General features: G+C 39.7%; 1 protein-coding gene across 1 annotated transcript; it reads left to right on the top strand.

The window, feature by feature from the left end:
• Positions 1-1,850: 1,850 nt before the first annotated feature.
• DRC1 (dynein regulatory complex subunit 1) lies at positions 1,851-21,590 on the top strand. Its single transcript, XM_072407263.1, has 18 exons — positions 1,851-2,071; positions 2,382-2,545; positions 3,537-3,624; positions 5,400-5,512; positions 6,730-6,913; positions 9,088-9,225; positions 9,720-9,806; positions 10,029-10,151; positions 11,065-11,204; positions 12,266-12,400; positions 12,729-12,967; positions 13,087-13,196; positions 13,869-13,958; positions 15,572-15,655; positions 16,916-17,028; positions 18,656-18,802; positions 20,406-20,508; positions 21,459-21,590. The coding sequence occupies exons 2-18, from the start codon at positions 2,412-2,414 to the stop codon at positions 21,519-21,521; spliced, it is 2,091 nt and encodes a 696-aa protein (XP_072263364.1). The 5' UTR covers positions 1,851-2,071; positions 2,382-2,411; the 3' UTR covers positions 21,522-21,590.
• The last annotated feature ends 3,858 nt before the right edge of the window (positions 21,591-25,448 follow it).

The following is a 25,448-nucleotide window of genomic DNA, read 5'->3' as shown; positions in this document are numbered from 1 at the left end:
AAATTAGATGAGGGGGACATTGCTAACCTTCCAATAAGATCCTGGGGGTACCAAGGATCCCAAAGAGAAACTTCCAACACAAAGACATTCATCAAGGTGTAAAACACCCCTGTTGTATAGCACTGCAAAGGAGGAATCGATGTCAGCATTTGCAGTGATATGGCTGCCAGAGGGAAACAAATTATTCATAGAGGATATATTTCATACAGTTGATAATTCTTTCCCAGCTCTACATCAAAGTGATTTTGTCTGGGCACCATTTAGTTTTGGTCAAAAGATAAATGTTGGAACGAGACCAACCAGAAAAGTTCCCATACACCAGAGAAAGGCTTGGATTCTGAATTGTCATCTGAAAGGATGTGGATATGATATATAAATTCATATATAATATTTATAATGCCTTGCATCGTTAAAAGTTAAACACAAAAAGCCTTTGGGGGATAAAATGTCCTCATTTCTGGTACCATTATCACTTTTAGGTCCAACAAAACTTCCATTCCTAACATCATCTAACTCACTTCCAATGAGCCCAGGCTGTGAGCAGTGAGGTCCCTCCATCATGCAGTCTGAACTGAAGCATTGCATCTCAAAGATCACAACAAATGTCTGGCTTCAGTTTGCTTCTAACAACTTTGAAACCTCCATACTATGTATACATTAGGTGACTCCCAGGATCTGCCGTAAGACGTGAGTTGGGACGTTGTGCATTTTAAAGATGAATTGCTTTACAATGCCTGTAGCTACAGAGGTGAATGGGTGTTTTTTTTACGCTGGATAAATAAAGACAGATCATGGGATATGCAGTGTGTATGGATGCAGCAGATTCAGGTCTGCGTGGAGGGAACCGAGACAGCAAGGACAGGCCGGATCTACGGAATACCCCTTCCTTCCAGGTGCCGGAATGTGGCCCCTCTGCCCAATACCTAACCCTGGAGGTTGCTTACCTTCCAAGGGGAACAATCTGATAAAAGAGCCAACATAATACAGACGTTTGGGATATATGTGTGCATGAACAGAACTGGCCCAATACAGACACACCAGAACCATCATGGTACAACCAACATTCCAAACCCTAAACCCCCTGCCCAATGCCTAAACTTTATTCACATATTAAAGAAATACAACATTATAATAAACCTAAATACCACCTGACCCCATTATACTGTGTGCACCCCAACATGACCCCTACCTGACCCCATTATACTGTGTGCACCCCAACATGACCCCTACCTGACCCCAATATACTGTGTGCTCCTTAACATGACCCAAGGAGGAGAGGACCTTGCCCCAAAGAGCTTACAATCTAGAAGGTGGGGGTATCAGACGATAGGAGGGGGATATGGAATGGTGGGTAGTGCTATTTTAAAGGAGCATAAAGTAGGAGCAAGCCGAAAAACATGAGGATGACCATTCCAGAGAGTTGAGGCAGCTCTAGAAACGCCTTGGAGCTGTGCGTGTGATTGGATGTGTTGGGTCTCTGTTGTTCTGTCCTCCCTCCCTTGTGTCACTGCTGTGCTCCATAATGACTTAGAGGTCACAATGTGGAATCAGGGCACTTGAAGAGAGATACACTGTCAAAAATGTGTTTGCCAAATAGACTGGCAGGGGATGCAGAACTGAAATAGAGAAATGAATGTTTTTTACCAATTAATAGGATCATTTCAAAGGACCACTACATAGGAATGGTGGGTCAGGTCCATATGCCTGTGTGTACGATGCAGCTAGAACTTCATCCGGCAAAGTTTGGGCTTGATAGTAATGCAGACAAAAACTGTGCTATAAAAACCATTAAAAAGAATATTAAGAATTTAAAGTTCACGTATCTTGTTTGTCCTCCTCTTCCACAGATGCACACTTACCAGGATTCAAAGGGTTCCACTGCTTGGCGACATCCAGCACTACAAGTCTCCACTGTGTCCTGGTTGCACCTGTGTTTTAGAGTCCCCGATGACTTCTATGGAGCTCTGCTAAGTCAAAAGTACACCCAGCTCTAACACAGCCACATCAACGTCTACTGGGCAGATGCATCCAGAACACTAATGGTGCTTGATGGAATCCTTGCTGGATCTTTGTAAGTATACATCTGTGGAGGGGGAGGGTTGTTTACTTAAGGTCAGAGGAATGGGGCAAATAATATAAGTTAACTTTGTGCAGTTGTTTAAAGTTAAATTATCCTTTGAGCTAAAGAACATGTTCATCGAAAGCAGAGTTGTCCTTTACTTCATTATATATTCAGTATACTGTGGCCATTGTACGGGTTCAGCATGTACACGTGTTTTATAATGTGTGTTCACAGCAAAGCTGTTGTTGTATTTAGGTATACATGTCCCTGTTTGTTTGAAATCTTTACCATCTAATTGTTATATATTGTCTGCCTGCAGAATTCCTTCATCTACTGTCACATATCCACCATGAGCTGGGACTCCGGAACTACAGACAGTGAGAAAGCAGCAATCAATGGCCTTTCACTGGACTCTGAGGACCAGCAGGAGAGGATCCAAGCAAGAAGGCAGCGCATTGCGGCCAGGATAGAAGCCAAGAGAAGGTAATACATTACTCACATCTGGATATGGAAGACATGTTTCCAGTGCCAGGTGACATTTATCCCTGACACAAAATCCTCACTGCAATATAAGAAGCAACAGGTACTGCCGGCACATTACCCTTGGTTTTCAGTCTATCCTCTTCCTGCACTGTGATGGAGATCCTGTTATGGTAAGGACAATTTACTGTGGGCTGGAAAAAGGGCACCACACACAGACTATGCCGCTGTGGTTGGCTATTTTTACTGGCAAGGAGGAAGGTCTTCAAGCCCTGGTGAAGGTGCTCTTCCATCATGGGTATATGAGTGCCTATTTATAAAGGGGTGAACAGGCTGTTCATAAGAAAAGCGAACTTAATTATAACCTGACAATTCTGTACTTCTGTATGTCCTATTTACTATAGTTACATAGTAAGTCAGGTTGGAAAAAGACAAAGTCCATCAAGTTCAACCATTAGGTAAATATACATAATCCAGATATAAAACCCTATCCAGAAGATCCAGAAGAAGGCAGAAAAAAAACCCTGGTACAATTTGCTCCAAATTTGGGAAAGCAACATTTTTGGCAGGGTTGCCGCTTTCACTGTGGAAAGATGATAATCGTTATAAAGTGATCTGCTGGATCATTGAATGGCCATCAAGTAATACAGTTTTGTTTGCTAAGGAGGCAGATTCAGCAGGAAGCCTCTTGCTTATTATAGCCACCATCTTCATTGAAAGATCAATGCTGTTTGCCCAACGCTTGTTTATTCCTACACTTCCGGTAATAGTGATCTAGGGTCTGTACGTAGCATTAGTTCATTGCCTATTACTGCCTTTCACCTCTTTTGCTTTATATTATGACACGTCAGGAATTTATTCACGCAAACCTGTAGGCTGCATACCATTGACCTATTCATTAGCCATTATATTATGTTTGTCTTGTAAGTCAGCAATGTGCTTGTCTACAGTCTGTAAGTGACCAATAAGATTTATTTTCTCATCTGACATTTAGGGAGGCGCTTGGCGAGGACCCGGCTTCCTTATCGGATCAGAAGGAAGAACCACGCAAGAGCTACAAGCAGATTGAGGAGAGCAGACAGGTGATTGTCCTCTGATTTTACCAGTGACGTTCAGGAAATGTACACATATAGTACTTCACATATGCAGCATTTCTGAGTATTCATCCATGCTGATAATCCAGCATTCCATACATTTCTACATACAAATCCAGAGCTGGAGTAGTCCTGTTAGTGGCCCCTTCACTCAAGTGTAGGCCCCTCTTTTACATTCCTTGGGAGTAATCATTACAGCTGAGCTCTGGAAATGTTTTTTAAAACTACATCTTTGTCTATGATACCATAAAAACGGTAATTCCTCCTATCCCTGGCACATATTGAATTTAATCCAATAATGTTCATTTCCATTGACTTGTTACATATAAATATCAATTCTCTCTGTACACCTCCTCTCTCGGTAGTCTCATATCCTCCTTTGGCTTACAGTACCATCTGTATGCTGATGACACTCAAATCTATCTGTCCACCCCTGACTGTCTCCGTCAGTCCTGGATAAGGTCTCATGCTGCCTGTCAGCCATCTCATCATGGATGTCTGACCGATTCCTGAAACTCAACCTGGATAAGACAGAACTCCTCATCATTCCCCCCTCAAAGTCCAAATCTCCCCCTGATATATATCTAACTGTTAACAACACTGTTATTCTGCCCTCTCCTCAGGCACGCTGTCTTGGTGTTACCTTTGACTCGGCCCTCTCATTTACCCCCCATATTCAGAACATTTCCAGGTCTGTCACTTTCACCTACGCAACATCTCAAAAATGCGCCCCTACCTGTCCCCTGAGACCACCAAACTCCTTGTACACGCTCTTATCATCTCCCGTCTGGACTACTGTAACATCCTTCTCGCTGGTATTCCACTAACCCGACTCTCTCCTCGACCATCTATTATGAATGCTGCAGCCAGACTCATCCACCCTTCCCTCCGCTCCTCCTCCGCTGCATCTCTTTGTAGTTCTCTCCATTGGCTTCCATTTCACCTTAGAATCAAATTTAAGCTCCTGTGCTTTGCCTTCAAATCCCTACACAGTTATTGTCCCACTTACATTTCTGACATGGTTAAAAAATACTCCCCCTGCCGCTCCCTCCGGTCCTCCAATGACCTACTAATGACTTCCTCACTCATAACCTCATCACACGCACAGATACAAGACTTCTCTAGAGCTGCTCCAACTCTCTGGAATGGTCTTCCTCGCCCTATTCGGCTTGCTCCTACTTTCTGCTCATTTAAAAGAGCGCTCAAAACTCATTTTTTCAAACTTGCCTTCCCATCTTCTTCTGTCTGCTAAACCCTCATTACTTCCCACCACTACATATCGCCCATCCTATTGTGTGTGAAATCCCCCCACCTACTAGATTGTAAGCTCTTCGGGGCAGGGTCCTCTCTTCCTGTATCACTGTCTGTATTAGTCTGTCATTTGCAATCCCTATTTAATGTACAGCGCTGCGTAATATGTTGGCGCTATATAAATCCTGTTTAATAATAATAATAATAATAATCATCAATTGCAGTGCATGCTGGAACGATCAATTCATTCAAGTGCAATAAGATAAAGCCTATGTATGTAGGCAGGGTATATTTTCAGATCTGTCCAATCAAGGTTCTTTTAATCCTACAATTGATATATCATCATACACATTTACTCGATCTACTTGGGAAAAAGGAATCAATTTATGGTCGATTTAATGAAGGATCCACTAAAGCATTACAACCAGAAAACAACCCATGTATGGCCACTCTAAGGAATCTCATCCTCAGGTTAAATGGAAACTTATAAGCAAATTTTATTTTTTTAACAGAGACTCGGCAAACTGGTAAGCGATGGCACGCAGCTGGTGACCAATATTCAGATTGCTGTAGATGCCAGAGAGACCCAGCGAAGGGCCACAGAGGAAGAGCTAAAGAGGCTGAGGTATAGGAAGAGTTTATTTCTGTTGATTACATTTATTTTCTTCCTGGCTAGGAACTTCCATCCAGCCTTTCACCATGGAAATGAATACATGAAGGAAACCTGCCAACAACAGTTTCTGATGAAAGAGTTGACTGCCCTAGTTTATTGAACAATAAAATGTTGTAAATGCCATATGATTGCCTAGTATATTTTACCAATGTTCATAAAGTGGTATTTTTTCATGCAAAACACAAAGCACAAAACCTACAGCTTCTGAGACTGGGGGAATACCAGGTGTTGTAGACTATGCATTTTGGGCCTGATTTATTAAAGCTCCAAGGCTGGAGTAGATAGACTTTCAAACCTGGAATCAATTTCTTTAAAGTCCTTTGCTATTTGCTAGCAATTTTTTTCAATCCTGGACCAAATCCATTCCAGATATGCTGTATCACCCAGCTTCATTGATGAAAGTGTATCCTATCCAGCTTTGGAGAGCTTTATTAAATCAGGCCCTTTGAGTCAAATTCATGTACAAAATCTAGATCCAGACTTGCTTTCAAGATCAGGGACAGATACAGGGTGGTATGGGTATATATTTTATCCTGGTATGTGTGAGCAAAGCAGCACAAGTGTAAAAAATCCAGATAGTTTCTCAGTCATGTTTGAACCTGAAGTCCCTAGCGCTGTATGGAGAGGGTCCTAGCCACTGTGTTGCCCTGTGCTGGGCAGTATTAGGCTGTGTTTAGACCTGGATGAATTCCTAGGTGAATTATTATGCATAGCTAGGTGTCCAGGATCGTTTTCAGGCAAAAAAAATGATTGTGTTTGCATATTCCTGTGTAAGCATTTTATATTTCTTTTTTTTTCCATTCATCAAGAACTCATGAGCAATTACCTGGCTTTAAAAATGTCTATAAACACCTGCAGCATGAGCAGTTCCATGCAAGTCTATGAAGACAGTTTTGTGGCTAAACTGCCTTCAGAATGGAGCTTTTGAATAACTGCTTGAAAATGCTATTGACTGAAAAAGCCTGCAATTTCCTGCATAAAGAACAGATCCATTCGTTTTCATCAAAACTATTTTTTACAAGGCATCCTGAATGATTATTGGATAGATAGCTTTGATCTATGACAAGGGTTGATAACCACCTAGTACTGTTCTGTATATTGAAGTGCAGACTTATGCAGTACAAGGATAGTGGGATTAATATGCCCTGTGTCCTCTCTTCCTCCTCCAGAGTTGAGAAGATTGACAATGAAGCTAAGAGCAGTTATGAGAAGTTTCAAGCGATCACCAAGAAGTGGCTATTGAGCCGGGAAAAGCAGATTCCTCAGGAGCTCTGGGCCCTGCTGAACTCTCAGCAACAACAATGTGGACAGCTGATCGAGGACAAAAACAAGCTGATCGGGGAGCTGCAGCAGGTAGGGAAAGTTAATAAAGAACTTACTTAGGTTTTAGTACACACAGTTACCAGGCCACACAGTGCAATGGTTTACTAAGGGGCAGGTGTACTGCACTTTGTTCTCTCTACTCATATCCCCAAGCTAAACTACACCAACAAAACAGTGACCTGCAGTGGTCATTCAGCCTTGGGCACACATGCACACTGGTTCTTGCTTGACTTGAATTAAGGACTTACACCAAGGATCTTAAGGCTTGGTATACGGTATCATTAATCCAAACCTATGTGGACACAATTGAATGTCTTTATCATAACAAGCCCCCCTCTTCTTGATCTTCCAGTGCAATTGTAAGGGTATTCATTTTCCTATGTACATACAATTGTGTTCTAAAAATACACATTGGCTGATGTCATAAAATGTAAAGTGTACTTTTACCACACCTAAGCTTTTTATTATATCCAGAAAGACTGATAAACATTGTAAATTTAATATTTGTGATACTTGTGATCTGACATTTGTCATAACAGGCACAGACCAGTGTAAGTATTTTTCTTTTCTATTCAGCCTGTTCACAGTTAAAGTGCAGAGTGTGGACAGAAATATGTCTTCCTGAGCCCAGTCAATAGGATTTGTTTTCTAGAGAGTAGAACCTGTCTATATTCAATTTGCATTGGGAATGCTGGGAAATAAGTTCTGCTGAGTTTGCTTAAAATGCCAAATCATTTGCTGGAAAATACTGTTGTCTTAAATTTCATGAGTTGAGATTGGGTATTATAGTAAGCATCCACTGACATTCTTGACATTCATGCCACTTTAGTAAAAAAACTCCAATGTGTTTAATACCAAGAAACATACATGATGATTCCTTTACTTCAGTACACTTTAAAACAGCACAAACTGAAAGAAGCACAAGTTAGCTAAGAACTGCCCTTTCCTTAACCCCCTAGCGTTCTAGTTCTGTACGCATTTCCATGCAAAAAGCATTACATTTGTTTTGCATGGAAATTTATTATACATTGTAGGCTATAATTCTTAGGCATAATTCACCGAAATATGTCCAATATTTAAAAAATTTAATAATAAACTTTAAATAAAAAAAACACAAAAATCTGTTAAAAAAATAGGTAACCATAATTGTACAGTAGCACGTATAATATATTTTTTATAATATATTTTATTTAATTATATATAAATATATGAAGATTTCTTTGTATTGGACTTTATTTGTATTGAGTTAAATACAAAGTTATTTAAATTTTCCGCTGATCTTCCTGCCCGCACCGACGCATGGACCGACGTCATCGGGAAACCCCAGAGATCGTCTCTGCATTCGCCGGCTGGAGATCGAAAAGGAAGGACGTGTCCGCAGGACCTGCTGTGGACATGTTAGCTCTTTATTTTACAATGAAGGTTGCAGACCTGATATACCAAGGTTGTTTTCAACAAAAAAAAGTAATAAATCCAGTGTTGTCCCCAGCTGTGTGGGCAGAAACTGTGGATGGATGGTCAAAAGTGAACAGGGCAACACATGACAATTTTAGCCTTCCTAGTTGTTGTTGCCATAGGATACCAGTAACACTCTATAATTCTGTCACCTTTCTACCACCCCCTGTACTTTGTTCCAACTTTCTAATGGTCACCTGATTTGTATGTTCCAATTTTCCATTGTGTTTGTAATATGCCCCCAATTGTCCAGTGCCCCTGTATTGTGACCAAACTTTTTAGTAACCGCCCAAAAACAGCCGAGTGTTCAACCCAGAATTTTTTTTAAGCCGGGTGTGAAGAAATTGTAGGCAGGTGGCAGCCCCTGTATTGAGACCCAACTCTTTAGTAACCACCCAAAAACAACCTGATGGTTACTGAAAAGTGCTGGGTGGTGCGTCCAGCTAAAAGGGGCTAGGTATAACACTGTAGAGTATTTGTGTATGGACTCCAGACTTCATTACAAGCTTGGAATGAGGGTTCTGATGATACGTCTTTTCAGTGATAGGCTAAAGAGGATTCACATTGATGTTGCAAATGCTAATATATACCTGTGTATTAGTCTATGGACTCCTTATTACATTACATGACTGAGATGATGATCCTGATGACATTTCCATGCAGTGATCAAACCCAGACGGTTTATGTAGTTTCTGTCAGTGTCTGCTTAACCACTAAGTGTTTGTCTATTGACTCCTGAATCTTTCCAGGAACTGAAGAGAAAAGATGACCAGTATGTGAAAGATCTTAAGAAACAGTCAGAGGACATTGACCTGCTGATTGAGAGAATGGAGGACCAGGTGAAGAGCCTCATCAAGACCTATCGGGAGGAACTCTTGCACACTGAGGTATGTCCTTGTCCTTAGGTATCTTTTCATTTGCTGCTGCATGGACCAGACTTGGATAACCTGAATTATTTGAGCATTCATGTGATGCAAGTATCTATAGCAGTGGTCCCCAGCCCCCAGGAAGCGGACCGGTGCCGATCCGTGGCTGGTGGGTCGGGGGCCACAGGTGATGGGAGGCAGAGGTGCCGGCAACCCTCCTTGCACAGCTCTGGAGCTGTTGGCTCTCCTCGCACTGCTTGCACGAGAGCTGCTGGGAGTGGAGGAGCGGTGTATGTGGGGCTTGCACTTCTCTGCCATTCCTGGCAGAGTTGTCTTGCCAGGCCCCGCTGTCGGAAAGGTTGGGGACCACTGCTCTATATACAGAATTAAATAGAATTTTAAGATGATTTGTTCAAAAGCTACAATCCACTGTTTTTTCACATTTTACAATGTTGATAAACAAGCACAACTACATCCTAAGCTGTAAACTAACCATAACTTTCCACGTCTTCTAGAAATCATTTGAAGAGGAGCGCAGGGAGTTGTTGGACAACAATCGGAAGAAATGGGAACAGGGCATGCAGTCCCGCAGGGACATAGAGGTAAGAGCTAAATTTATGGTCTGCTTGACAGCCTGTAATTGCCCGTAAACGCAGTGGAAGGGAACAAGTTTTTAGGATTTATCTCTTATTCTAAAACCCTCATGTAATTAAGGGATAATTACTTGACTAATCCAGATGTACAGCACTGTGTTATGCAGAGCAGAAATCATGACATTATAAATGAATAGGCTGCCCCCTAATGGCCTGTATTGTCTTTTGCAGCTGGAGAGTCTATTAAACCGCATGAAGAAGGTAGAGGAGTATGAGAAGCAGCTAAACCAGCTGCGGGTTCAGGATGGCGAGGAATACAACATGATCAAGATCAAACTGGAGACCGATGTGCAGGTCAGTGTTACTGGTTCTGTCCACCAAAACTCAGTTCCTCTCTTTTTTCTCCAAAAAGTGACACTACATGCATTATTTATTGCAGTAACAAAGCATTGAGATGAAACATTTCCTGTAAAAAGGCACATTCTTTTTAACCTATTGGCCCCTACATCACTGTTATTATCTAATTCTGGTACAGATATGTGTGCCCCTTTTTTAGGTGATAAATAATTTTGTATAAAAGTGTCTCATGGAAGACATCAGTTCCTTCCTTTTTTCTATTTTAGTAATGCAAAATTCCATGATAACATGGTAGAAGGCACTGCTACTGCACACACCAATGAAAGGTTTAGTCTGATTGGCTGTTACGAATTTTTAAGGTTTACCATACATGGAACCCACTATTCCACCTGTAACACTAGGATAAGTGTTTCCCCCGGTACTGGTGATATCACTATTTATAAGCTAGTAGTATATAATCACCTTCCCACATTCACACAGGTTGTTGAGTTCATGTAATTCCAGGTTTGATAGGATGCTGGTGGTACTACAGTATACAAAGGTATTATAGACACTTTGTGTGCTTCCAAACTTGGAGAAGGCCCTTTTGTGTTCCAGCATGACTCTTGTGTCCTTGTGTACAAAACCAGTTAAGCAAAGACAAGGTTTGATAACTTTAGCGTGGAGGAACTTGTGGCATGCACTGAACTATTTTGAATTGTAATGCTGATTTCACACCAGGTTTTCTCGTTCGATATTATCTCCTGATCCCATACATGCTGTTTTAGCTAAATCGGGACAAATTCCACAAGACATACTGCAAATGTGTGAGGCTCTGTATGATAGAAACCACCACTTGAATGAACTAAGGACAGGATATTTCACTTCTATATCATATCATTTTGTCTTCTTCCCTCTCTTATGGTCACAGATTCTCCAGCAGCAGCTACAACACATCAAAGCCACCTTCCAGCTAAACCAAGAAAAACTGGAGTACAACTTCCAAGTGCTGAAGAAGAGAGATGAGGAGAACACCATCACCAAATCCCAGCAGAAGAGGAAGATCACTCGGTAACTCTTAGCACCACAACTGCATCAGGGGAAGGGCATAACAAGGCCTGATCTCAACACATTACAAGAAACTCGGAAAAATTAGGGTTAAAGGCTTAAAATCGAGCTCCTTCTGAAATGTTGAATACATGACTGGCTTAAGGTCATACAGACAGAGAGCAAGGAATACAATTTTTTAAAGTATGCAGACAAGATATTCTTGATTTGGGTACTTGACATGGAAATTGCTAATACATTTTATTATTAATAAAAAGAAACAGGATTTTTATAGCGCCAACATATTACACAGCGCTGTAAATTACATTGGGGTTCCAAATGACAGACAGATACAGACAGTGACACAGGAGGAGGACAGGACCCTGCCCCGAAGAGCTTACAATCTAGAAGGGTTAGCCTAATGGCATATTTAGTTTTTTTTAGTAGAAGGTTGGCAACTGCAGACATCATCTTATTTGTGTGTGGGGACCTTCAACCTGAATTTCAAAATTCGTTAATTACCACCCTTACACCTCATAAAAAGTGGTAAAAGTTTTTTAGGGGATCAGGGGAGCAGATTTTTCTTCATTTTTTTTTACCTTTTTTTTAATTTTTTTTTCTATTTTTTTGCCTATGCGAGAGTGATAGTCATCTTGATCTTGCAGCTTCTTGGGATACTCAGACTATATATCCCAGAAACTAGCAAGTTCAATAAAAAACATGTATATCATGAAATCTCACCAAGTCACTGTGGCTTTTTTTACATTTTCCCATAGCATCACTACTTCACTAGACCATGCTGATATTGCCAACATCATGTCAACCTGTGCGGGGTTGGTCTTGGTGCCAGATCTTGCTCTGTCATCACAGATCGGCTGCAGAAAACCAGTAATAGATAACTGATGAATATCCCAATGGTGGCTGGGGACATGAAACAGTGAATTAGTGCTGCACTCATAAAGGGTTTGGATCTGTTAATGGCATAGATGACATCAACAAAGGCTAAATTAAATGTATTTGTTCCAAACATCTGTGTTTCAGAAACCAAAAACTAACAATTGTATAATCTCACTATTCTTGGCCAGGTTGCAGGATGTGTTGAACAATCTCAGAATAAAATTGGACAAACAGATCAGACAATACAAGGAGGAGAACCAATCGCTGACTGACGACTTTAGGAGGATCGTGGAGCAATACAAAGAGCTGCAGAAGAAGATGAGGTTAGGTGTTTTTTTTCTTAATGTCACAATATAATGTCAATATTACCACAGGCATTTTTAATAAATATATATAGGGCTAGATATTTATAAAAAAATAGTAATATAGTGGGATGTTAATAAAAATTCTTATAATGTGCATTGGAAGCTGCAGCAAGCCAACCAACGATCCTCTTTGGATATTGGGTGGCCAGTGATGATGTAACTCCTACACATGTGCAGAACATGTCATGTTTTTTAAGGTCTGTTACAGAATGGTTCTGGCAGTGAAAGGCTATATCCAAAGCTGTTATTAGTGAGCTTTGTACTGAACATGTCACTTTCTTGATAGACATTTTGCCTCTGTGGACGCTAAGAAGTTCCATGACATATGGGTAATGAATGAGGAGGAGATGAAACAGTTGGTACAGCGAGCTCTGGAAGCCGATCGAATCATTCAAGAGCAGCAGCTTGGCCTGCCATGGACTGCTCCAGATCTCCAGTTTCTGGAAAATGTCGGACCTCTGGTACCCGAACCCAAGCAACAGAAGTCTGCCAGCAGGCTGGCACAGGAAGTCATGGCTGCTTCAGGTGAGAGAGGAGCCTTATGTTAGATAAACGATCACCTTCTGTATGACCTCACTGATATTGTAGGAAACACACAAAGTAAAAGTAAAACGACTCGTTTCTCTTTTTTTGTTTTGTGTCAGCTACTGATGGACAAAGAGACCTAATAAAATCTGGCGATGAGGACAGCGAGTCTCAGCCCTTCTCCCCGCGGACTGTGAAACAAATCCTAGAACTGCTGTGTGATGAATCTGTAAGAGAGCAAGGGGTGCTGTTTTAGATGGGTGCTGTAATTTTAGATGGAGTCCTGTGGGATTTTTCAATCTTTTAGACCATAGTTCCGGAATTTGCTCTCACCTACCATGGACTTGGTAATCCCTGCCACCTTAAGGTTTGCTTGCTCCTGCTTTTTCATTCTCAATGATATAAATGAATACAATGGACCTGATATACTTAGGCTCTCCAAGGCTGTAGAGGATACATTTTTATCAGTGAAGCTGGGTGATCCCACACATAAAGCACATGAAACACAGTCTTGTAATTCCAACCCTGGCTTTTAATTTTAATACAACATTTACATAAATGCAATTGATTCTAATACCTTGGCAGTGGTGTAACAATTATTGCAGCAGATAAAGACCGGGCTGGGGGCTGCCAGAACCACCCTTACCTGCCAAGCATTCCCTTCCTGCTCCTCATCACCTGAATGGCACAAAGACAGGAGCTTACAGTTGCAGGATTGCCCCCTAGAACCTTTGGTAGGTGAAAGCAATTACAGGGACCTGGGGCCCATATTAAACCTGGCTGGAGAGCCCCTAATTTATAGTTATGCCCCTGCCCAAAGGCTCGTGGTAAAGCTTCGTAAATTGCCCCTAATGTTTGCCTTTGTAACTTACCTCCTTAAAAAGACGTGTTCTCCTTTCAGGGCTTCCTCATAGAGAGTAAGCTGCTGCAGCTCCTGTCTCCACTGGACAAAGACGATCAGTCCCTTATGAAGCTGGACTCCATATTTGGGGTACGTAAGAAAATTTGAAACACATTTCTCATAGACTCAGATGCAGTTTGAACAACAACACAAAACAGAAATGGGTTTATTTATAAAAGGACAAATGGTGTTTGCCTGAAAAGTAATGTTAGTTTTACATTTTTAGTGTGACAATCAGCAGAAATCAACACTTTTTTACTTTTCCAGTAATATAATTATTTGCAAATTGCAAAATTATTTTTTTTTGCCTCAAATAATATGTACAGATGGATGATCAGCCTGATATCATCAGATAGCATTTGCTAGTTTGCAAGTGGAGACGACCATAGGCCTCAATGAGGATCAGCAATGTTTGATGTAAACACCCTGGTCAATACGTATGCAGAATGTGGTGATCTGTGGCCAAAATCAAAGTCTTTTGGCCACTTACCACCTCTTAGATATGGCAGTCACTGCTGAGAAACGTGAATGGAGCATCTGATTCCCAACTAAGGACTTTATTTATAAAACGGTATCAGACTTTCCCTCAAAAATCCTTTGTGGTAAACTTCCAGGTCCATGTGTTTCAATGGCAGGGAATGTTTGATTCCCTGTTTTATAAAGAGAACCCTATGAGTATTTAAAACTTTAATCACAACTATAAATAGGGCTTTATAAAAGTGGTAATCCGATTTTCAAAAATTGAAAAAGGAGTGGCGATCTGTTATCTGGTCACCGCTTTATAAATAGACTCTAAGGTCAGATTCACTGGCTTGTCAAAATGCCATATTAAGGGCTTAATCCTGGCCGTAATAACGATTTTACTGAGCATGAATCATTCACCCACTTGTGCTTACCAGCACATGCAGTGTATAACCTATGACATCTAGTGGTAGAAAAGATGAATTACACCTTATTTTTAAGATATCGCTAATGTAGGGAAGAGTAGTACAAGAATTGAGAGCAAATCTCCCCAGCAAGAACACAGCCAGCTATAAAAACTTGACAGAGGGGTTTAATCCACCCCTGCACTGTCCAAGTTTGGGATTTTTCTGAAATATATTACACTGCTTATATGATTTGATAAAACTACACAAATGCTTAAGTCAGCAAATGTTTTCTGCTTTATTAGATCTACTAGGTCAAAAACGCAAATAACACAGTACACTTGACATTTAGTAAAGACAGAAAAATACAGGTCTCACTAATGCATCCCAATTTTCTACATTCGGTTTAAAATTACAACATATTAATGATCTTTTTGATTCAAAAATAAATGCACTAATTTACTCAAAGGCAGGTTTTAGTTGACCTGCTCAGCCTTCTAAACCAATCAGCTTATTATATTATATTATCAGTTTATAGTGAGTTCCTCTTTAAGGGCTTTTTGGTCACATAGCTGCCCATATGGCTCCATGGTCATGTTTTTTTAATACCTTGCACTGATAAGTCAAAACTCCAGAAAGAGCAATATGCAGCTCTAGATATACAATCAAACATGGAGGGTTGGCATGGCATCTACTACTATTCTCAATTAGGTATAGATCTCTAATTTTCTAAATTTGTTCTGAAACAACTAGCTCTGCACTGCCTGCAATTGTAAGGAGTCATACAAAGCCTTAAATGTCTTGTCACATTTATATTTTATTTTTTTTGTATTTCAGGCCCTCCGGATAGAGGTGGAGGAAGATGTGTACAAACTGGTGGACTTTTTCCTGAAGTACAGACAACAGGATGAGACTCCGCAGGTAAAACGTCTCTCCTTTACTGCAAACATTAAAATTTAAAGCAGTTTGATCCCATATTTTACTCTCTGTTCCTGTTATTTTTCACTCACGTCCTTCAGTGTATGTTGTATTTTACAGGCATGGAAAATGGATTCTCATTGAGTGTTCCAGTTTCCACCAGGAACTCAAAAACATTCAAAAAAGTTTAATTAAAGCTCAGCAAATTTTCTCAAGCTTGTGATAGGGATGTAAGATTATCCAATAAAAGGAATAATGTGATTTGTTCTATGTACAGAAAGGAAGGAATGCTGGGTGCTTGGGGTCTTGTAATTTGTGATTAGAGACATATAAAAGTTGGCATTTCCAGAGACTCTGTAAAGGCATAAAAAGAATTGGAAGTTAAAGCAATCACTCCGATGGTAATAGTCCATTGGCTTAATTCGTGTACAAGATCTGCTAACACATTTTAGGGGCTTTATCAGGACTGGGCTAACAAAAAAGTCTGAGCTGGTCTGAGAGGTCAGTGAAACGCATAGTTGCTGAGAACTTTCCATATCTGTTGTTCCAGCATGAGTTCTTAACCTTTTGATTTATTCGATGTATTTTATGATATAAACACAAACTGCGGTTATTTGGTTAATAAATTAAATAAAAATAAATCATATTTGTGATAGGTGGTAAGTATTTAAAGCAGACCTATCACCAACATTTTTACTTTATGTAAAAGGGTAGAATTTTTTTTTTCTTTTCTAAAAAAAAGGGGTAAGCCTCTCCCCTTCTGTCTTTATTGCCATGAAATAAAGACTGAATGAGAGCGCAGAGGCTCCTGTGATACCTACCTCACTTTTCCTAGGAGTCTCATGGCTGCTCCTTTTGTGCTTGCCCGATCTTGGGCATGCAGAGAAGGAGCTTTTCCCTGCAATGGGAAAAAAATGTTGATCTCATGCATGCGCAGTGAGATTGGCACTCTTTTTTTCCCATTTACAACAGGCTAGGTTGCCCAATCTCGCACCTATGCGGTGCAAAATCGGATGACGTTGCCAGAAGAAAAAAGAATATGGACGAAGATGGCAGTGCTTCCAAAGGTAGATTACAGGATGGCACGTCAAGGAAGAGATTGAAGGATCTTCAGAAAAAGATTTTTTTTTAAGTTTAGTTCCACTTAAATGAATTTGTGGTATTAAAATTGTCATATGAAGGCAAAGATAAGATAGTGGATTCTTAGGACTTTCTTTGTCTCTTGTCCCTGACTCTTCCCTTTCTTTTTTCTTTTTCTTTCAGGAGAAGGCTGATGGCGTCCATCATCCCTCTACATCAACCCCCACTGATCTCATTCACCCTAATGATGTTCTTCGAGCCCTGAAAGCCTTTACAATGGAGTTCCACCAACCTAGGTCCGGTTGAGTCATATGATTTGTAAATGTTTAGTGTACAAACAATGAATTATGATGGTGTATATATAACCTTAGGTTTGGAAGTTCGGGTTACTAATAGCAAAGCCCAGCATTACCTGTGTGCTTTTTGTATTATACTGGTCAAAACGTTTCCACCTGCCGATCTTTTAGGTCGTTATTTAGCACAGCAGCTCTTATATGACTCCAGTTGCTATTGATTCTTCTTTGAGCTCTACCTGTTGTCTGCAATTGGTAAATATGAAATATTCACAGGTCACATATGTAAAAGTTTCCATTTATTCAGGTCATGGTAAAGCTTGCAGTGGTCAACCACACCTAGCTGGACTTGTTTTGTAATGTTAAAGATATAATTCTGATGAAGGCCTAACTCAGAAGGTGTTTGGTAGCATTTTTATTCATAATACATGGAAAGACAGATATAGGACCTGGGCAGGCAATGGTAGAATTGCAGATTTCTAGATTATTTGGGTTCCAAGTCCAGACTGCATTGGAATGAATGGGTGGACCAAACGCTCTATCCCTTTCCCAGGCCAACAATTGTAGGTGGCTCTAGAGCACCTGCCAAATCTTAAAAAAAGAGGAATTGCGATTTCAGATGATTGAATGGTATTGGAGCCTGAAGCCAGGTGTGGCTCAGGAATTGAGGCCTGTGTGCCAAAAGGCTGGAAAAAGACTTCATACTGGGAGATCCAAAGAAGTTTCCTTTTTGAGGAAGCTGGTCAAGCAGGCCTGGTGGAGTCCATTTTTTCCAAGACATATGTGAGCGACTTTCATTTATATAAGAAGGATACCTTAGGAACAAGCTGGGACATTAATATAGTTAGAACCAACTTTATCAGTGTGTAGAAAACACTTTTGTTCATTGATATTTATTGGTGATGGATCAGTGTTTTAAAACTGCCACAAGGTGATGTGAACTGTTTTTTGTTTTCTAGAAGTAAATGCAAACCTGAGGCTTTTTATCCTGTTTTGGAGAACATTTGGGGGTGATTTAATGTCCACGCATTGCACCTCCTCCACCTTGAATGTAGTCTTTATTTTTTTGTTTTTTTTTTTAATTGGTGGTTGCATCCCAGTTAAGGAGATATTGAAATGTCAGAGCTCTATAAATGTATAGTAATAATAGTGTGTAAATGTGGCAGGACATTAAAGTGTAAGCTCCTCTTCTGCAAGGATTTGCAAACTGATAATATTACACGTAAAGCAATGCGGTGTACATTAGAGCTGTATAAATAGGAAAAATAACTAAAGTATCCATCATGGAAAGTAAAAAAAGGAGGTGTGTTCCCTTTACTGGGGTTTTACAGTGGAAGTTGAGCCACCTCTTTAATTAGCCTGGATTAGATGTAAAAGTAGAGAAAGAAGAAAAGAAAGAGGTTTTGGACTCACAAGTGATTTTGAAGAAAAGTTGGTGTATTTAAACACAATTAGTTAGTTTATTGTGACTAATTGTGTTTAAATACACCGATTTTTCTTCAAAATCATTTGTGAGCCCAAAACCGCTTTCTTTTCTTCTTTCTCTAGTTTTTTGTCCAAAGTATCAATTATTAATAATAATAATAATAATAATAATAATAATAATAGTATTATTATCATTGTATTACAGAGAAAAGACCTCCCATACAAGACAGACTTCTTCAGATGACAGAGACAGCAGTGAAGATGCTGCCTACTGGGATGCGGCTGCACATGTTATCCCTGAGTCCCGACTCAAAGTGTGGGATGCCCTGGAGTCTGCCATGGAGAAATACTAGTAAGTTTTGCTAATGAGCTTGCAGTCTTGTCTTGGCTGTCTGAAAACCAGCTGTGTCTGTTATGAGGGGTTTTCACCATCCTTGCTTTGAGTTCTTGGGTCTGCACACTTGCGTTGCCTGTTCTAAGCAATTCCAACTATTCCTGTAGTCACACTTTGTGTGTCTGCACACTTTCTGTGCCCATTATGTGGGCTACCCACCATCCTTGCCATCAGTTCTAGTGTCTGCACATTTGCTGTGTCTATTATAAAGAGTTCCTACCATTTTTCTACTGAGTTCCTGGGTCTTTACACCTGTAGTGCCCATTATAAGGGATTGCTACCAGCTCTTTTGTTTATCTTGTATAATATGGGAGATGTAACAAGAGAAGTCAAAACACACAAACGTTGATGGGAACTCACACATTTTCCAGGTGAAAATTGTAAGCAATATTTGTAGGGGGAATACACTGTTGGACTATTCACAACATAGACATGAAACTCACTCAGCACATCAGGCTGTAACACTAATATATTATTTTTGAGTGGACTGACTCTTTAAATGTGATTGGTTGCATTGGTAAGGAGTCCTGCTTAGTCTTTTTTTAAACTGTGCTGTGGAGAGTTATTTAATTAATATTCTGTTCAGGTGTTTTTACAACACAGTTACAGCCTATTGAGCTAGACCAAGAATCCGACCACCATGTATGTAGCCAGTACAGAACCATAGGTAGTGTCAAAGAGAAAAAATATGGCTAGGCATTGCTGGGCTTTTTACAAGCCTATGCCAACACAGTGTCATAATGTTTGCCATTTTAGAGTGGCATTTTCCAGTGGGATTAACATGGTGCATGTCTGGTTTACTCAATATAATGTTCTATCCGCTTTTAGACTTTCTCATCTCTCAAGGAATTCTGGAAGTCAACTCTTTGTTTGGCAATGCAAGGCAAAGCATTAGGTTTACTTTAACAATGGCCCCATCAGCTATTTAAACTTGGTACTTCTAAGTATGGGGGGAACATGTGACTCACAGCACTTGACGAGTGACCATGGTGGCACCATCACTGTGACATGGATGTTGGGGGGAGGGGAGTCTCAGCTCAATGTAGACTTACATAGGATTTCTTCTCTCATCCACAAAGGAAGCTTTAGGGAAGTAAAGGCAAGGCTGGTTATAAGCTGCCACATAGGCTGGCCTCAAAATAAATCTGTTGCTTTGCTTCAAATATCTCTGTACATATTTCATTTGATGAGTCTGAAGGCAAACACCTTCTGCCATGGTCTCTCCTTAAAAAGTGAAAGTGAATTTTGTGACTGGGATTCATTCTCTATTTTGTTTAATATGAAAATAAAGGGTTTATATAAACTGTATTCTCCCCAGAATTTGTTTAAGCTGGGTAGGAAGCTGTAGCCGTGTGGTTACTGAAAGTGCTGGGTGGTGTGCCCGGCTAAAAGGGGCTGGGGAGAATACTGTAATATTATTAAAAATACATTAAAAAAACATTTGACATATTATTGATGATAATACGATAATATGAACTTTGATAATTGCCCCTTTACAATTGATCATTCCAACATGGTCCTACTTTTGAAACGTGTTGTAGTCAATCGTTTATTCTTTTAGTGACGTTCTGACGAGTCGAACAGAGCTTATCACTGAAACCTCAGCACTAAGACAGCAGAATGGAGAGCTAAGGATGTTGTTACATCAGTACCTCAACTCCAAGGTAAGAAATGTCTCTCTATGTAGATTAAGGTCTTCTTAGCTCTCGCTTTCACACTTTTTATCTTTATTATTATTAACAATATTTTAAGGGACATATCCATATTTATATGGATATATAAATATGTATATGTAAGTGCCTGTACATACCTAACATAAATTTCAACCAGTTCTAATTTCCCATTACCTTACATCACTGCTCAGTTACAGTTATTCCGGGATAGGAATAATAGGCCCTGCTGACTGGGGTGAGGTTGGAGATGGTCAACTGTCTTCAGAATACCCTCCTTGCATCTTCTCTTCTCAGCCCTGTTTGTTGTACATCTCTGGATACATTTGTAGGGATTTGTGAATTGAAGATTGATAATGGGACAAATGTGTTCCTCTACAAGGTTTTATGTGGTGGGATCGACATAGTGAATTTTGCATCCGGTATCCAGTAATGCCCTGATCCACCAACAAGTGGCCAAGAACACTAATGGACCCTGGCAGTGTCTCTTGATTTCCCTATACAACGTTTTTGCTCCCATCAGTGACTGCAGGTTACTGTCCTTGCATCTTCTTTCCATACCCAAATCACCCCATTTGCTGTCCAAACCCAACAGTATAGGAGAAGGAATAGAACATGAAAGGATAGCAGCCTTCAGCCTTCAACCACTGACATTGGAAGAGATTGTGGAGTAACATTGACATTGGCTGTTCCTCCCTATTGCTTTCCCCTTCATCAAATACCAGGTCTTTCCATAACTCTTGAGATCACAAAATCATTATATATTTGATCCTAAATAATATACAGTGATTGACCTGAAACTGATTATCAGTGGCTTATAAATATGTCCCAATGTCTGGCATTGATCTGGTATCTTCCTTTGAGTTGTTGTGTGTATTCTGGACATGAGCTAATGGTATAAAATGCCAAATGTCTTATATTATCCATTTTGTTTTTGTTTAAAGATTAACACAGAGCTAGAGATTCCTCCTACACAGATGATGAAGGTGGAGTTCACCCAGAGTTGATTCGAGAGGATGCCAAATTATTTGTGTAGATTGAAAATTATAATAAACCAACCAATGATTTCTGTCAAATCTTTTTTGTGTCTGTGGAGGTTTTCACTGTTTACAAAGATAGTTAAGTTCAACTGGACTTCTTTTGTGATGTTGGAAACCTTTCAACACCTATCTCATTAGCTTCCACAGTTAAAAAAAAATTAATGTAGAAACACCCCAGCATTTATAGATACACTCGACATTCAGATGGCCCAACACTGGGGGTTGAACTCTAAAGGTCAGGATTTGTCAGTCTTCAAAAATGTAAGGAGAAGTGACATTCTTTTGAGGACAGTGAGGTAGAGACTTTGGACAGATAGGAAAAATGGTTCACAGGAGTCATGAAAGAAGTTTTGTACATCCACCCGAAACAACCATTTAAAAATGGGTGTGAGCCTTCAGGCACTATAGGCCTGATTTATTAAACCTCTCTAAGGTTAGAGAGGACATACTTTCTTAGTAAAGCTGGGTGATCCAGGAAACCTGGAATGGATTTCTCAAAAGTCATTTACTATTTGTTAGGAAATGTTTTTCATCCTGGACCAGATCCATTCCAGGTTTATGTGATTATATGTCACCCGCTTATAATGCTGTTTTTACATATCTGGATAGATCCGAAGGGATTAATGAAGTAAAAATTGCTAATGCCACTGATATGTTCCCAATAAGACCCTGGTCCACCAATGAGTGGCCAAAAAGAGTAATGGACTCTGCCAACCATCTTGGTGATGGCAGGCTTCTTATAGGATGCCGTCATTAAATATAATAAGGGCAGAGTTGATTTAGAAAGCAATTTGGTGTTGTGAGCCTAGCTAATTACCATCACTGTTGCAATGAAGGATAAAATATGAATAAATACCTGTAAAGTTTTTCAGTGGAAACATATATGCTTTACTACAGGTGTTTCTAAATCTATAGTGTGAACAAATTCTTCTAGCTGTGTTTTCTTTTTAGCCCAAATGGAAACCCTCTCTTGTGATTTGTGGCAGGATTGGCACACAAAGAACACTTCAAGAAGCTATTGGACCCATAGTCTTGAAAATATAAACTATTACAATGCCCCGATAACAATCTAGACAAAAAAAGAAACAGAATTGCCACCTTTTGTTTTCAAATATGTTTCTTTATTTCAATGTCAATGAGTGAAACCATTCAAAGAATTAATACAAAACACAGGCTAAAAAAATAATCCTATGCAGAACACAAAGTCTCTCTCAATATTAAATCACTATGTTTCCAATAACGGACCTTTATGATGTTCTTATTACTTCATTCACCGCGAACATCACTGTCATGTATGTGGCTACTCGGGTGACAACCCTAAATGAGGTACTTAGAATGTGTTGCACAATAGAGACAATTTACACTACTCCAGGACATCTAGGTAGGTCACAGGTCACATCTCCCCTGTCTTCCTTTAGAGTAGATGTAATGTATGTTGCCTAGAAATTTGACTTTAGTCAGTCGTAACATTTACAAGACATTCAACTTTATCTGTAGAAAGATCATCAACATATTAAATCTTCTCAGGGTTAAAAAAACAGCATAGGTTATATGCTGCCTAAATCAAGGTTAAAATTTAGCATATATACTCTTCCTTATTAACTACAAGATTTAAAGTGCTTATATAGGTTTCAACCTACTCAATAACCTAATTGTTTTAATATTTCAATTATATTCACAAAAATATAAAGCCAGAGACGGGTATTTACTGATTACCCAGTTGTTCTACCAGATGGGTGGATTTTCTTAGTAGATTGGTAAAGGGAGCCTTTGACCTTTCCAATAAAAAACTCCATTTTAGTGGTGAACATCTGCCCAAGATTCCATTACATGGTATCAAACCCATAAATGCCTCCTATGTGCCCCTCTCTGCAGGAGACCTCCCAGTGATCGGTGTAGTATAAGCCCTAAAAAAGTTCTAAGTGTACCTTAAAAAGTTCTAAGCTTACCTCTTTTTCCCACCTGTGGTGCCTAGATAAGGATGACTGTGATTACCCCCTTAAATTTGTAATCGGGGGGGAAAGGTATGCTTCTAAATATTTCACCTATTAAGGGAAGGTAATTTGGGGAGGGGGTCTAGATAGTGTAATCAGACTTTACATGTTGCTTTTTACATTTACGGTTTTCAGTATCTAAAACTTTAATCCAAATGTATAATAAACTTGTAAAGTAACGACAACAGAGATTGCCGATCCAGGGAAATTCCGAATGACTCGCAGGATCGGGAAGAATTTTTTCCCCCCTCTTGGAGCAAATTTAACCGTGCTTTAGGGTTTTTTTTAGCTTTCAACCTGACAATGTAATATGTAAGAATATATATTTACAAACTCATTCATATATCATTTTACCCCAGTATGGTGCTTCTTTCTTCCTAAAATTGTATTTTGTACCCATGTTCCCATAAGGGGCACCAATAGGAGTCCTATGACTAGTAGAGCCACATGATAAATCAAGTATACATAAAGTTCCGGGGCTCTTTAACCTGACAATTAAATAGGACTTAGTAAACAGTAAAGGCATATTCTTTTGTCAATGGAATGGCAGTTAGGAGATCTTAGCACCAGACGTTCAGTTAATTCGTACCCCATCTACAAAATGAAACTAAATCAGAGAGGGTTCCAAAATGATTTCTGGCTTGTAAATGTAATAGTAGGCATCCTGTAATGTTTTATTTATGTCATGTTATATTTTGGAAAGTCTAATAGAACATCTATGCCACAATTTATGGAAATAGATTGCCATGTTTAGATTAATTTACAGATGGTGATCTGTGGTGAGTGAAGACTCTGTGAGCTTCTTCACAAAGAAAAGGACTGCATGTTTGGATACATTTTCTAATTTTACTTGTTCGTTTCCTATCTCTCATTTGTTCATGTAACTCTATCATTGTAGAAGACACTGAGAATACAAACCTCTCTGTTGACTGATCTGTCCAAACCCCACTGTCTTCAAACCGTGCAGCCTCCACCATCCAACTCTTGCAGAATTGTGAAATGCCTGTCTATGTGAATGTTTAAAATGCATCTTTTGCACATAAAGCATGAAAGTCAATTCTATTCTCTCTTAATTTTGAAATGAATATTTTATAGAACCTCTTCTGTGTTGTTATTGTCCTTGTGCCCATTGGAGTGATTAAACTTCCTTCCCTGACACAATGTGCACATTATTTCCAGATGTGCACAGGTCGTAAATATGACCGAGGCTCAGAATCCTCCCATTCTCCACCGATGGTGCCATGGATATTTTTGAGTTCAGCTCTCAATTTTGCAGTCCTTGGAGACACTTGAATTGGGTTGGTTGGGTATAAGAAACTGAAACAAAAGTTCACAGGATCCAGGGAATAGAACTTGGTTTTTCCTTACTCAATTTCCGGTTGCACTGAGCAAGCTTAAATACCTTTTCTAGGGCATCTATCAGAGGTAGTTTAGATCTGCACCTGTCAATAGCAAACTGAGAATGGTAGAGTGGGAACTCCTTCTCTCACATGGACAGATAGGCATTGACACCAAGGGAATGTTAACAGGAATCAGGATCTGATTTTACAGACGCTCGTAGACACGGCTGCACCTGAGTTAGTTGTGGCCAGTAACACTTGTACAACACACTGTCATAATGATACAATGCAATTAAAAACCTCTCCAATGGAGACATATTCTGCCAGGTTGCTATTGCTCTCTTTTAAATAAAAATGATTGCCCTTTCTACTGGATAGCGTGCCAATAGTCCATTTTTTGGTTCTTTGAAACTTTGTCCCCAATCTCCTTAGATATTTTCATTTGGGTAAACAGAATACCCAGTTGTAATTGCTTGTCACAGCAAATAATAGAGATAGAAATGGCATAAAAAGCACATTTTTAATACACATGGTTACATCCAACACAAATGTCCCCAGAG

This window comes from Pyxicephalus adspersus, chromosome 4 (genome assembly GCF_032062135.1).
Source record: "Pyxicephalus adspersus chromosome 4, UCB_Pads_2.0, whole genome shotgun sequence".
In the NCBI taxonomy this organism is placed as follows: Eukaryota; Metazoa; Chordata; class Amphibia; order Anura; family Pyxicephalidae; genus Pyxicephalus; species Pyxicephalus adspersus.
The sequence above is the reverse complement of the archived record's forward strand: the minus strand, read 5'-3'. Positions and strand labels throughout refer to the sequence as shown.